Source organism: Coregonus lavaretus (genome assembly GCF_964263955.1).
Source record: "Coregonus lavaretus genome assembly, chromosome: 14".
Taxonomy (NCBI): domain Eukaryota; kingdom Metazoa; phylum Chordata; class Actinopteri; order Salmoniformes; family Salmonidae; genus Coregonus; species Coregonus lavaretus.
This window is the reverse complement of record NC_140001.1, coordinates 41642933-41657157: the sequence shown is the minus strand read 5'-3', so window position 1 is coordinate 41657157 and position 14225 is coordinate 41642933. Positions and strand designations below refer to the sequence as shown.

The following is a 14225-nucleotide window of genomic DNA, read 5'->3' as shown; positions in this document are numbered from 1 at the left end:
CCTACCCCTTTTTCCTGCAAACATAACGATGGTCATTATGGCCAAACAGTTCTATTTTTGTTTCATCAGACCAGAGGACATTTCTCCAAAAAGTACGACCTTTGTCCCCATGTGCAGTTGTAAACCGTAGTCTGGCTTTTTTATGGCGGTTTTCGAGCAGTGGCTTCTTCCTTGCTGAATGGCCTTTCAGGTTATGTCAATATAGGACTTGTTCTATTGTGGATATAGATACTTTTGTACCTGTTTCCTCCAGCATCTTCACAAGGTCCTTTGCTGTTGTTCTGGGATTGATTTGCACTTTTCGCACCAAAGTACGTTCATCTCTAGGAGACAGAACGCGTCTCCTTCCTGAGCGGTATGACGGCTGCGTGGTCCCATGGTGTTTATACTTGTGTACTATTGTTTGCACAGATGAACGTGGTACCTTCATGCGTATGGAAATTGCTCCCAAGGATGAACCAGACTTGTGGAGGTCTACAATTTTCTTCTGAGGTCTTGGCTGATTTCTTTTGATTTTCCCATGATGTCAAGCAAAGAGGCACTGAGTTTGAAGGTAGGCCTTGAAATACATCCACAGGTACACCTCCAATTGACTCAAATTATGTCAATTAGCCTATCAGAAGCTTCTAAAGCCATGACATGATTTTCTGGAATTTTCCAAGCTGTTTAAAGGCACAGTCAACTTAGTGTATGTAAACTTCTGACCCACTGGAATTGTGAAACAGTGAATTATAAGTGAAATAATCTGTCTGTAAACAATTGTTGCAAAAAATACTTGTGTCATGCACAAAGTAGATGTCCTAACCGACTTGCCAAAACGATCGTTTGTTAAAAAGAAATTTGTGGCGTGGTTGAAAAACTAGTTTTAATTTTGTACATTTACGTCATTTAGCAGATGCTCTTATCCAGAGCAATTTACAGTTAGTGAGTGCATACATTTTCATACTGCCCCCCCCGTGGGAAACAAACCCACAACCCTGGCATTGCAACCCCCATGCTCTAACAACTGAGCTACAGGTGACTAATGACTCCAACCTAAGTGTATGTAAACTTCCGACTTCAACTGTAGATCCTTTGCTCAGTACTTTGTTGAAACACCTTTGGCAGCGATTACAGCCTCAAATCTTCTTGGGTATGACGCTACAAGCTTGGCACACCTGTATTTGGGGAGTTTCTCCCATTCTTCTCAAGATCCTCTCAAGCTCTGCCAGGTTGGATGGGGAGCGTTGCTGCACAGCTATTTTTAGATGTTAGATTGGGTTCAAGTCCGGGCTCTGGCTAGGCAATTCAAGGACATTCAGAGACTTGTCCCGAAGCCACTCCTGCATTGTCTTGGCTGTATGCTTAGGGTCGTTGTCCTGTTGGAAGATGAACCTTCACCCCAGTCTGAGGTCCTGAGTGCTCTCGAGCAGGTTTTCATCAAGGATCTCTCTGTACTTTGCTCCGTTCATCTTTCCCTCAATCCTGACTAGTCGTCCAGTTGCTGCTGCTGAAAAACATCCCCACAGCATACTGCTGCCACCATGCTTCACTGTAAGGATGGTGCCAGGTTTCCTCCAGACGTGAGGCCAAAGATTTCAATCTTGGTTTATTTTGGCAAACTCCAAATGGGCTTCCGTCTGGCCACTCTAAAATAAAGGCCTGATTGGTGGAGTGCTGCAGAGATGGATGTCCTTCTGGAAGGTTCTCCCATCTCCACAGAGGAACTCTGGAGCTCTGTCAGAGTGACCATCGGGTTCTTGGTCACCTCCCTGACCAAGGCCCTTCTCCCCTGATTGCTCAGTTTGGTTCCAAACTTCTTCCATTTAAGAATGATGGAGGCCACTGTATTCTTGGGGACCTTCAATGCTGCAGACATTTTTTGGTACCTTTCCCCAGATCTGTACCTCGACACAATACTGTTTCGGAGCTCTACGGACAATTCCTTCGACCTCATGGCTTGGTTCTTGCTCTGACATGCACTGTCAACTGTGGGACCTTATTTAGACAGCTGTGTGCCAAATCATGTCCAATCAATTGAATTTACCACAGGTGGACTCCAATCAAGTTGTAAAAACATCTCAAGGATGATCAATGGAAACAGGATGCACCTGAGCTCAATTTTGAGTCTCATAGCAAAGGGTCTGAATACTTAAGTAAATAAGGTATTTCTGTTTTATTATTTTTTCTAAAAACCTGTTTTCACTTTGTCATTATGGGGTATTGTGTGTAGATTGATGAGGAACATTTCATATTTAATCCATTTTAGAATAAGGCTGTAACATAACAAAATATGGGAAAAGTGAAGGGGTCTGAATCCTTTCCGAATGCACTGTACATAAAAGTACACTAAACATTAGGACAGACTAACCATGGAGAACACTAAACAAGATGACAGATTAACCAGGGAAATTAACTAGACAGAGGGTAAAAGCTAAGACAACAGAGAATCCAGGTAAGCCTGTATGAAGAGGTGTGTCTTTAGTGTGGACTTGAAAATGTGTATGAATTTTGAGGTTCTGACATGGAGAGAGAGGGAGTTCCAGAGTTGGGGGGCTGCACTGCTAAAAGCAGTTTACAGCCCATTAATACAGAACAGACATTCTAACACACTCTGAGGCCAAACGGATCGGAGAGAGACATGACGCCTGGAGCCAGATTACTTGAAGTCAGATAACAGACTTCTCAACGCTCAAACGTGCTCTACAACATGAGTGTTCAGAAATAAAAGGGGAGAGCATGTACATTCTGTATGTAGATCACATGAAATGACATCAAGGAAGTAACATAATGAAACTGTTAAATACAGTTAACTTAATATTGCAGTGGTTGGTTTTTCCTAGCAGAAAATGTGTGTGTACTGTATAAACAATACCCAAAATGTTATAAACAGTGAATGGAATGCCAGTGCAGTGCTGAACGGCACTACGATCGACCTGCATCAGCATTCTGTCTGAACCACTATGTGGATTGCAAAGTCAGAACAGCAAAGTCCTGATTTGGACCCAGGAACATTCATTTTGATTTCCTCTTCAGTGGCACTACCACGCTTCACTACAGTCAGTTTCACTTTCCTTTCTACAGTGAGCGTAATATTTCAATTAGCAATTGTGCTAATGCCCTATCCCTCAGTCCATACAAGGCCTACTTCAGCAACTGCTTCAGCTATTGAACTGCGCACCATACCACCTTCACACTGCCCCTGCTGCCTGCGCTGCACTGAGCGTCATTTCCCCACCACAAAGCCTCCTTTGATCGTGGCCCAGGCACCAGGCCTTTCCCTATAGGGCTGGGTGATATCCTCCTCAGGCAGGACTTTCTTTGAGCGCCAGCCGGCTAGCCGCCCGCAGGCTTGACGACTGGGCTGAAGAACGCCAGTGTGATGCTCTCACGTGTCTGAAACGGAAGAGGTGGAGGAGGTAGTGGTGGAGGTGGTGAGACTGTCTACCCACAGTCAGACATGACACCTCTCTGTCAAGAAAAGATAGCGGTTAGCGAGCTAGCAAGCTAGTGAGTTTGCTCACGTTCACACAGCACCGACTGCCACCAACGCTACTTCAGAAGCTGAGCTGTGATGATAAATGGCTATACGTCTAGACGGCTCACATGTGCTCTCTCCTCGTGTGTTGAGTGACGGTTGCTAGATTACATCTCACGTCTCTGTGTCAAAGGTGAAAGGTCAAATGAGGTCAAGCGTTTCTAAAGCTTAGGTTTCATTACTTGCTTCAGTCATGTGAAAACAGTTTTCATAATCAGTATCCACCTTCCAGAGCAATCAAGGACAGTTTCAGAAAGATTAGGAGGGTCACAGAAAATAAGTTGTGTTTCACGGTTTATTATGTCTTTGTCAAGAATAGAAGAATCAAAGTGGTCCCTGTGTGTTTGTGTTTGCTGAGCCAGAGAGAAGAGATATCCAGATCCACTTGACAGGCAGGCAGAAACTCAACCACTTATTTTAGCCATCATACAGTCTTGGGGGCGAATCTTAACTTTCACTTAAGTCACATTTTCACTTAGTCTCCCATTGACGTCAATGCATGACTAAGTGAACATTTGACGATTCGCCTGCCCCATACAGTATAAGATATTGCAACGCCAAATCACCCAAGAATCATTCATTCCATAGTGAAATGGAGTGAGTCGTCTCAGGCTCTTGATCATGAATGAACTGTATGGAGGTAGTGTACTGGAGGGAGGTGGAAGTGAGCTCTAGGCTAGCTCTTAAATGCCTTTAATAAGACGGGGACAAAGCCCTCTTTCTTCAGTTAAAGAGATTGGGTTCCCACAGCCTACCCCTCTGAGGCCCCGTCCCAGCCCCCAGCCCACAGACACAGGGCAGGCACAGTAGCACAGTCTCACAGACTAGGCAGGTAGCTCCCGCACACGCACATGCACGCACACGCATGCGCACACACACACACACACACACACACACACACACACACACACACACACACACACACACACACAACCTAGCCAGAGAGCATCTGTCTTAATTCACTTCGTGTACTCCGTCCTTGACATCTATTTATCTCAAACACAGAAGATACAGTATCTTGTTTTTCTAAAATAGAAAATCCCTGACAAGCCAAATAAGAGAAGAGCTGATGCTTTCTGATGCTCTATCTTACATCAACTCTTGATCCACTGATCCACTAGTTTCCTGTGATACTGACATAACTCTGCTGGGGGGTGGATTTAGTCCTGCTTAAAGTCTAATACTGAGCATCTATTTTAATATGACATGGGTTAGATGGGTTAGATGGGTTAGATAGGTCCTACATTGAAAGTGCAACAGCTACAGACAAAAGCATTGCCCTACGAGGTCACAGGGAGTCTACCCCCAACAACAACAACTGTCAGAAAGAAAAAACATCAACACGTTTTTGTTCATAATAACATTAACTTACGCACTTTTCACAAACTCCTATACTGTTCTCAAACGCAGTCACAGATTGAGAATAGGTCCCCAAGTGGAGAAGCCTGGCTATAGTGAAGGATTCGATTTACAGCACCAACACACTGAAGGTATTCATACAAGTAGAAGTAGCCTAACATAGAGGCTAAGTGAAAATGAAGCACTAGCACTGTATAAATACCTGATAGTATGGTATTTTCGTACTAATCCAAAGAGCTTTTTCTAAATTTTGCATAACGTACTCATTCTTTAACACCTGAATTGCTCCTATATACCCCATACATTGAAGACCTTATGTGTTGAACTCAATGACTTCACTCACTCATTTCACTTTGGCGCCATTGACTATCATAGTGTTACAGCTGTTTCTTGCTCTCCAGCTTTAGAGGCATACCTTGGCAGCAGACAAACAGTGTGATCAGAGCCAATGGAAACTAAACCTAGGATGATTTATGCTCCATAATCCAAATATGTTATTGAGTACTTTATCACAATGCTCAAAAAGCATGTCTGTATCAAGTCACTATTACTGGTGTTATTTGTATGCATTGATGTTGGAATATAGACAGTACAATGGATCAGACAAGGGAACAGGCATAAAGGATGTAGCTAGCTACAGTACGTGATTCTGAATGGAAAGAAAGAGTGAAGGATGGGAGGTTTTTATGAAGCTTGTCTGTCATTGGTTATAGTACATAGGTTCTCAATCTTTTCCATTCCAAGGTCCACTGAAACTTTGAAAAAAACTGAAAGCTCTTTGAGGCTCCACGGGGGTCATAGGCTTCCTGGTTGAGAATTACTGTTTTAGTGTACACCAAGAGAATCAGGAACACAACAAAGAGAAACTCACCCGTGACCCACTCTTCCCTGGCATCCCTGGCTTCCCAGGAGGTCCTTGAAGTCCCTGGAATGGGAAAATAAAAGATGTCAATTAATTAAAGCAGGAAGTGCGTAAGAACACTAACCATCTGTGTACAGGAAGGGACTTGAATTGATTGGTTGAATCTACGTGGGAGAACAGTACTTGAATAAGAAGAGTTGTGGAAGAACTTGAGAGTTGGAAATGTAACATGCAATCCACATAGTGACATGTCATTGCTAGGTAAGATAATTGCCTTCATTAGCCTTCATTAAGTTGGCAGTAAAACACCTATCCATATACCCAGTACTGAATATACTTGGCCGCTCAAAACCCTGCCATTCTGTGTAGGCTATTACATTCAGTACAGCTTAGTTTCAACTTGGAACAGTGTTAGCAAAACTCCTTTGTTAGGTCTTGGGTTTAAATGTTGGCAGACTCGCTGAGAGTGTATTGTTAAGCCTGCTACGGCTCACTCCCACTGAAACCAATATTATACCAGTTCCAAAACCACTACAGTGCTTGGATATGGAAGTGTGAGTCATTGTGCTGGGAGCAGGCAGGGTGTCCTGGCCTGGACGGTGGACAGGGTCTGTGTTGCTCAAGTCCAACCACAGCCACTCTTGTTAATTACGGGCATCAGCTAGCTTTAAACCAATTACACACATGGATTAGCCCAGCTCTAAAAGGTCATTGCTAATAAGGGGTCAGCCTCTGCAAAGAGCAGACTATTAGTTTGAAATGTTAGGTTTGGTTCTCATTTCCACTTTTCTACTAGCACCAGGCTCATAAAAACACAGAGGAAAGAGGAAATGAAAAAACAGCGTGATATATGATATACGGTTTTGTTAACATACAGTAGGAACTTAATGGTGTATATATAAAAGACTTGCTCCAGAGAAGTCTTGATAGTTCAGAGAATTGTTGATATTTGGACACTTTAACTACCCTACTAAGACCTTTTTGGGGGGGTAGGGTGGTTGGGGGGTGGTTTCGTCCAGGCCTCAGATGTCGTAACACAAAAGGCCCAAATTTGGGCCAAACACTGGAGCTATGTCTGATAGTGAAAATGCACCACAAGACTACTACGAAGACTACTTTACACAGATAGAGAAACAAGTCTTTATCGAACAAGCCTGTAAGTACCCATTGAAGAGACCTGTTCTCGGAAAGTGCTGCTGGAGTACAGTGCTGAAAGAAGACTGTTTATGCTCTGGTGTGGTCCACAGTTGAAATGACACTGACAGCTTGGATATATCAAAGACCATTGTGGGCTGTGCCAGGACCCATGTGAAACCTCACAGATGCCAAGCTTGCACTACAGTGGGGTTCAACAGTGTTTGAAGATTACAATAGTCAGACTGGCAGTCGCAAACTCACACGTGAGTAAGGACCTCAAACGAAGATTGGCGACAGTTCTATCAAAATTCCAGTACATTTGTAGAATTGCACTGCTCTGAAGAATGTCTACTCTATAATTCTACTGACAGGAATAGAAACAAATTGTAGTTGTGGGATTTTTCATTCTGAATGAGAGAGTTATTCTAGCTGGTGTAAACCTAGGAAAAAAGAGCTGTGTTTCATAGCAGTGGAACTTGAAAGGCATTCTTACACATTATCATGCCAGAAGAGGAGACACACACTAGGCCTAGATCCTGGTAATGTCAACCTTGACCAAGCATGAGGGCGATGGATCCAGCTCTGCATCAGCTAGCTCTCCAATAAACATGTTTCTCACAGCTTTAGCTGGCTATGACGTACATAGCAGTGTGGATGCCCTCACTGCAGAAGCACGAGCAGGGCTCTCTGGGCCTCAGTTAACAATGGAAAATGTGGGTAACCATCATCAGTACCCCAGACCAGGGAATTGCTTCACAGCAGGGCCTGTGTAATGTGTGCAAATGTCTTCAATATAACGAGTAACAGCCATTATATATATATATATTTTTTTTAATGAGCTATGCCATACTTTGAGTACAATGAATGGTCTGAAAGTTCTGAAAAAGTCTGATATAAATATCTGACATCAGTATTTGATTTAGCTTTGGACAGAGTTAAGGGCAGACATTGACGACTTAGTAGCACAAGCAAGTGTTATCATCTACTACATCAACATACAACATTGTGAGAAGATTTTTGACCGCTTTGCATCTTGACGCCACAATATAATACATGAATACATCTGAAATAGTCTATGACATAGGGACACATGGCCAAGGGCAAGAAGTGTCAGAAATTACTGATAACTCACATTTCATGAGATCTTTCAAAACAAGCAAAGCCTCAAGCCTGCAATCCCATCTGGGCACCATAACATTGCAAGGTTCCAATAAGAACAAATGACCTGCACGCTATGATCTATCAATGGTCTGTTATGAGCTGGACAGTCATGCTTGTTATAGTTTTGAAAGCTGTTCAAACATCTGACATAAGTCATAAAAAGTTTATTTCTTAATACAATGTGAGTTTGCTCTCTTGGAAATCCATTTAACATTTTCATAGTTTTCCCAAGACGATAAACCTTCACTTCACCCCAAAAAACCTCCACCACAACCTCCACTACAGGCTTGAAATCCCAACACAGATTTAACTCAACAAAAAGGACCAGAATCATCATCTTAACACACTCAACAAATCCTATTCCAACCCCAATTATCAAGCCAAGCATTCCTTTCACTTCATATTAGTCACTTCATGCAACGTATGGTTGGTTCCAAAACTATCAAATGTTCCGAGGTGCTTTATCCACCATGACCTTTGAACCTGCTCTAAAGGTCTCCATTCTTCCTGCAGTCACAAACCCTTCTGGGAGGAATCTCTCGCCCCGGCGTCAGGCCCTCAGCTCAGACACACAGACCACTGGCTGGCGGGGCCCTTCTGTTGGCCTGACTATTTCTACCCATCCCGCTAAAAAGGAAATCTCACATTAGCAAGCAACGCTATGAAGAGTAGCTAGTAGCTAGCACCGCAAGCATTTTATACTTGATAAGTTGGGCACTAGCGAGCAGGCTATAGGATACAGTGAGGGAAAAAAGTATTTGATCCCCTGCTGATTTTGTACATTTGCCCACTGACAAAGAAATGATCAGTCTATAATTTAAATGGTAGGTTTATTTGAACAGTGAGAGACAGAATAACAACAAAGAAAAACGCATGTCAAAAATGTCAGAAATTGATTTGCATTTTAATGAGGGAAATAAGTATTTGACCCCTCTGCAAAACATGACTTAGTACTTGGTGGCAAAACCCTTGTTGGCAATCACAGAGGTCAGATGTTTCTTGTACTTGGCCACCAGGTTTGCACACATCTCAGGAGGGATTTAGTCCCACTCCTCTTTGCAGATCTTCTCCAAGTCATTAAGGTTTCGAGGCTGACGTTTGGCAACTCGAACCTTCAGCTCCCTCCACAGATTTTCTATGGGATTAAGGTCTGGAGACTGGCTAAGCCACTCCAGGACCTTAATGTGCTTCTTCTTGAGCCACTCCTTTGTTGCCTTGTCCGTGTGTTTTGGGTCATTGTCATGCTGGAAAACCCATCCACGACCCATTTTCAATGCCCTGGCTGAGGGAAGGAGGTTCTCACCCAAGATTTGACGGTACATGGCCCCGTCCATCGTCCCTTTGATGCGGTGAAGTTGTCCTGTCCCCTTAACAGAAAAACACCCCCAAAGCATGTTTCCACCTCCATGTTTGACGGTGGGGATGGTGTTCTTGGGGTCATAGGCAGCATTCCTCCTCCTCCAAACACAGCGAGTTGAGTTGATGCCAAAGAGCTTGATTTTGGTCTCATCTGACCACAACACATGCGTTTTTCTGGATTTTTGTGTTGTTATTCTGTCTCTCACTGTTCAAATAAACCTACCATTAAAATTATAGACTGATCATTTCTTTGTCAGTGGGCAAACGTACAAAATCAGCAGGGGATCAAATACTTTTTTCCCTCATTGTAGGTTACATTTTGGTGAGCTCCTGCTGAATTACTAGATAGAAGAAAAAAAGAAAGAAAGAGATACTGTAGATGAAGCCTATGCAATATGTTCCAAGAAACTGAACATATGCAAAACTGAAGGCCGGTTAGTGACTCTTCTAAGCTTTGTAATTTCCAATGAAAGCCTGCAAAGACAATTTTCTCAGTCAGTGCCTACCTGACTTAATAAGACCACACAAACAGGGCTCAAGGGGGCACTTCGATGTCTGTAACCCATGGAAGGGCTTCATGTCAGGGGATTTTTATGAGGGCTGAACCTACTCCAACCACCCAACCCCCTACCGTCTCGCTAGCCACAGATTGACTTTGCATCAGGCTCCCTGCTTGTTTAACACCATGGGCAGAAGAGGGATTGGTGGCAGAACAGTACAGAACAGCTCACAGAGCTCAGTATGTAATATATCAGGAGTTTAAAACATCAGCCTTCTTTCACACATGTAAAAATGTATGCGCACATGACTGTAAGTCGCTTTGGATAAAAGCGTCTGCTAAATGGCATATTATTATTATTAGGTTAGGAGTCCCTAATTTACATTGAAGTATATACACACATACTGTACATACAGTGCCTTGCAAAAGTATTCATCCCCCTTGGCGTTTATCCTATTTTGTTGCATTACAACCTGTAATTTAAATTCATTTTTATTTGGATTTCATGTAATGGACATACATGAAATAGTCCAAATTGATGAAGTGAAATTAAAACAATAACTTGTTTAAAAAAATATTTAAAAAATAAATAAGTGTTGACAGCATATGTATTCACCCCCTTTGCTATGAAGCCCCTAAATAAGATCTGGTGCAACCAATTACCTTCAGAAGTCACATAATTAGTTAAATAAAGTCCACCTGTGTGCAATCTAAGTGTCACATGATCTGTCACATGATCTCAGTATATATACACCTATTTTGAAAGGCCCCAGAGTCTGCAACACCACTAAGCAAGGGGCACCACCAAGCAAGCGGCACCATGAAGACCAAGGAGCTCTCCAAACAGGTCAGGGACAAAGTTGTGGAGAAGTACAGATCAGGGTTGGGTTATAAAAAAAAGATCCAAAACTTTGAACATCCCACAGAGAACCATTAAATCCATTATTAAAAAATGAAAGAATATGGCACCACAACAAAACTGCCAAGAGAGGGCCGCCCACCAAAACCCACGGACCAGGCAAGGAGGGCATTAATCAGAGAGGCAACAAAGAGACCAAAGATAATCCTGAAGGAGCTGCAAACCTCCACAGTGGAGACTGGAGTATCTGTCCATAGGACCACTTTAAGCCGTACACTCCACAGAGCTGGGCTTTACAGAAGAGTGGCCAGAGAAAAGCCATTGCTTAAAGAAAAAAATAAGCAAACACGTTTGGTGTTCGCCAAAAGGCATGTGGGAGAATCCCCAAACATATGGAAGAAGGTACTCTGGTCAGATGAGACTAAAATTGAGCTTTTTGGCCATCAAGGAAAACGCTATGTCTGGCGCAAACCCAACACCTCTCATCACCCAAGAACACCATCCCCACAGTGAAGCATGGTGGTGGCAGCATCATGCTGTGGGGATGTTTTTCATCAGCAGGGACTGGGAAACTGGTCAGAATTGAAGGAATGATGGATGGTGCTAAATACAGGGAAATTCTTGAGGGAAACCTGTTTCAGTCTTCCAGAGATTTGAAACTGGGACAGAGGTTCACCTTCCAGCAGGACAATGACCCTAAGCATACTGCTAAAGCAACACTTGAGTGGTTTAAGGGGAAACATTTAAATGTTTTGGAATGGCCTAGTCAAAGCCCAGACCTCAATCCAATTGAGAATCTGTGGTATGACTTAACGATTGCTGTACACCAGCGGAACCCATCCAACTTGAAGGAGCTGGAGCAGTATTGCCTTGAAGAATGGGAAAAAATCCCAGTGGCTAGATGTGCCAAACTTATAGAGACATACCCCAAGAGACTTGCAGCTGTAATTGCTGCAAAAGGTGGCTCTACAAAGTATTGACTTTGGGGTGGGGGGTGAATAGTTATGCACGCTCAAGTTTTCTGTTTTTTTTGTCTTATTTCTTGTTTGTTTCACAAGGAAAAATATTTTGCATCTTCAAAGTGGTAGGCATGTTGTGTAAATCAAATGATACAAACCCCATAAAAATCCAGGTTGTAAGGCAACAAAATAGGAAAAATGCCAAGGGGGGTGAATACTTTCGCAAGCCACTGTACACACACATGCCAGTGGAGGCTGCTGAGGGGAGAACGGCTCATAATAACTTCCAGAATGGAATGGCATCGAACACCTGGAAACCATGTGTTTGATGTATTTGATACCATTCCAATGATTCCGCTCCAGTCATTACCAGGAGCATGTTCTTACCAATTAAGGTGCCACCAACCTCCTGTGACACACACCTCTATTTAAAAACATGTTCTTACCGCGGGTCCCGGTTCTCCCTTTAGTCCAGGTGGTCCCGGCCCAGCCAGCAGTGAGAACTGGGTCGGTTCCAGGTCCCAGGTTTGGAAGCCATCTGTGGCAGGCGGAGTGACAGAGATAAACAAGTTGGGTTTGACAGCCTCCACACTGGTCACTTTGGGCTCAGGTTTCTTTGCAGCCTGCGCGGTCAGCTGCTTCCTCTGGATGGAGAGGAAGGAGGTGTTTGAGTTTGAAGAAGAAGAAGTGCCTTGTTTGGATGCTGCTGTGGTTTGGAGGTCCGGCTTCTTCTTTAGTGGCCGGGTGGTGGAAAGGGTTGGTGCAGCAGCCAATCTGCTCCCTGTGGGCTTCGGCGTTTTAACACCAGGTTCCACCGCCGTGCTCTTTTTAGCACTGCTGTCGCCATGGGGTGTTGGCTTTGGGGATGTTTGTGTTCCGCTGGTCCTAAGGGGTACAGTAATAGTTTGAGTCTTGGCCACTAAGGGGCGCTCTAATCCTGGCCTGGCCGTTGTCGGGGCGACAGTCGCAGGAAGGGACAGGGACATAGTTCCAGACTTTGGTGTGACAAAACTCTCACGCACAGAGAGGGTTGGCGCCACTGTGGGGCGGTTAGTCGGGACAACAAGCTCAGTCCTGGTTCTGTCCCCAGCCAAGACCAGACTAGGACTCTGGGCTTTCCTGGTTACCTCAGTTGGCAGCAGAGGAGTGTGGAAGGTGACAGTAAGGTTTGGGTTTGAGGGGATCAGAGGTAGCAGGGGTGGGAGATTTACGGGCCTGTAGGTGTCGGCCTCCCTGCACTGTTTCTTTATGTACTTACAATAGTTATGAGCTGCCTTGGCAGAGGGGTAAATATCAAACTGGCAAATGGCGCCCTCAAACTGCACCGAGTTCTGGGCCATCTTACCCAAAAGGAAAGAGCCCTCGGGATCCAGGGCCTCTTCTTTTTTAGAATGCAGATCTGCATGTACACTAGTCTTCCCACAAGAAGTATATAACGAGACCCTCTGGCCTCGGATGTCCAGGGCCAGGCTGTGCCACAGGCCGTTGTGAACATCATAGTCAAAACGGACCAAGTCCTTCTGGCCAACGTAGACCAGGACCTTCCCCGGGATGAACTGGACCCCCAGCTGCAGTCTCCTCCTCTTGGACAGGACGGTGAAGAGGAAGGCGCTGTTGACGCGGTGGGAGCTCAGGCTGAGGATCAGAGAGAGGTTGGTGGTGGGGTAGGAGGCCGGGGGGAGGACGGAAGACAGGGGGGCCTGGACCCGGGCCCGCTGGGTGAGGATGACCCCAGACTTAAAGGGGATGACCCCCTGGGGAGCAGCGCGGGCCCCTGGGGACGATGAACCCCCTCCGGTCCTTGTCCCTGTGAGCCCCAGCTGCTGTAGGACGTCCACATCTACAGAGAACCAGAAGAAACACACATAGTCAGACACATCAAACAATGGCCATATCTACAGAGAAAGAGGGCAGAGACAAACAGATCAGAAAAATCCCACCATGTCTACATCTATAGACAAGCAGAAGAAAAACACCATCAGACAAATCACACGTCACATATCTACAGAGAACCAGAAGAAATACACCACAGATCACACAATGACCATATCTCATACAGTAGGCGTGCAAAACATATTCAGACAGTCTAGACAGAAAATGGAAGTTCAATAGGGTTAAAAAGTGTCCCAAAACTAGCGTGTTTTAGACACAAAGACTCAACATCAGGGTGCTTATAGACAGTTTACAGATGATGTCAGATTTCTGGTTGCAAAGGTGTGATGTGACAGCAAAGTGGCATGGTATTTATCATGATGTTTGTCTTTTCTGTGTCCTCTCACTAAAGAAGGATTGGGTAATAGTGATGTGGACTTGACAGAGGAGATCTTGTTCTATGCTAGGACATGTTCCAGGCGTTCAACCATCTTTACAGGATTTCTGAGAGACAGAGAGCCTCTTCAGAGTTGCTAAATGTAAATAATGTGTTTAGTTGAATTCAGTAGTGGCATTCAAATGTTGTCAAAGTCATACACTGGCAATATGGTCCATCAATCATGGCACGCTTTAAGCAAAAC

The 14225-nt window shown here is 44.3% G+C and overlaps 1 protein-coding gene across 1 annotated transcript in view; it reads right to left on the bottom strand.

The window, feature by feature from the left end:
• LOC311141703 (collagen alpha-1(XXVII) chain B-like) overlaps positions 1-14225 on the bottom strand; it is a 148877-nt gene that overhangs the window by 118263 nt on the left and 16389 nt on the right. Inside the window, 2 exon segments of the mRNA XM_084177123.1 lie at positions 5748-5801; positions 12159-13552. Of these exon segments, the coding sequence (XP_084033249.1) occupies positions 5748-5801; positions 12159-13552 (1448 nt within the window).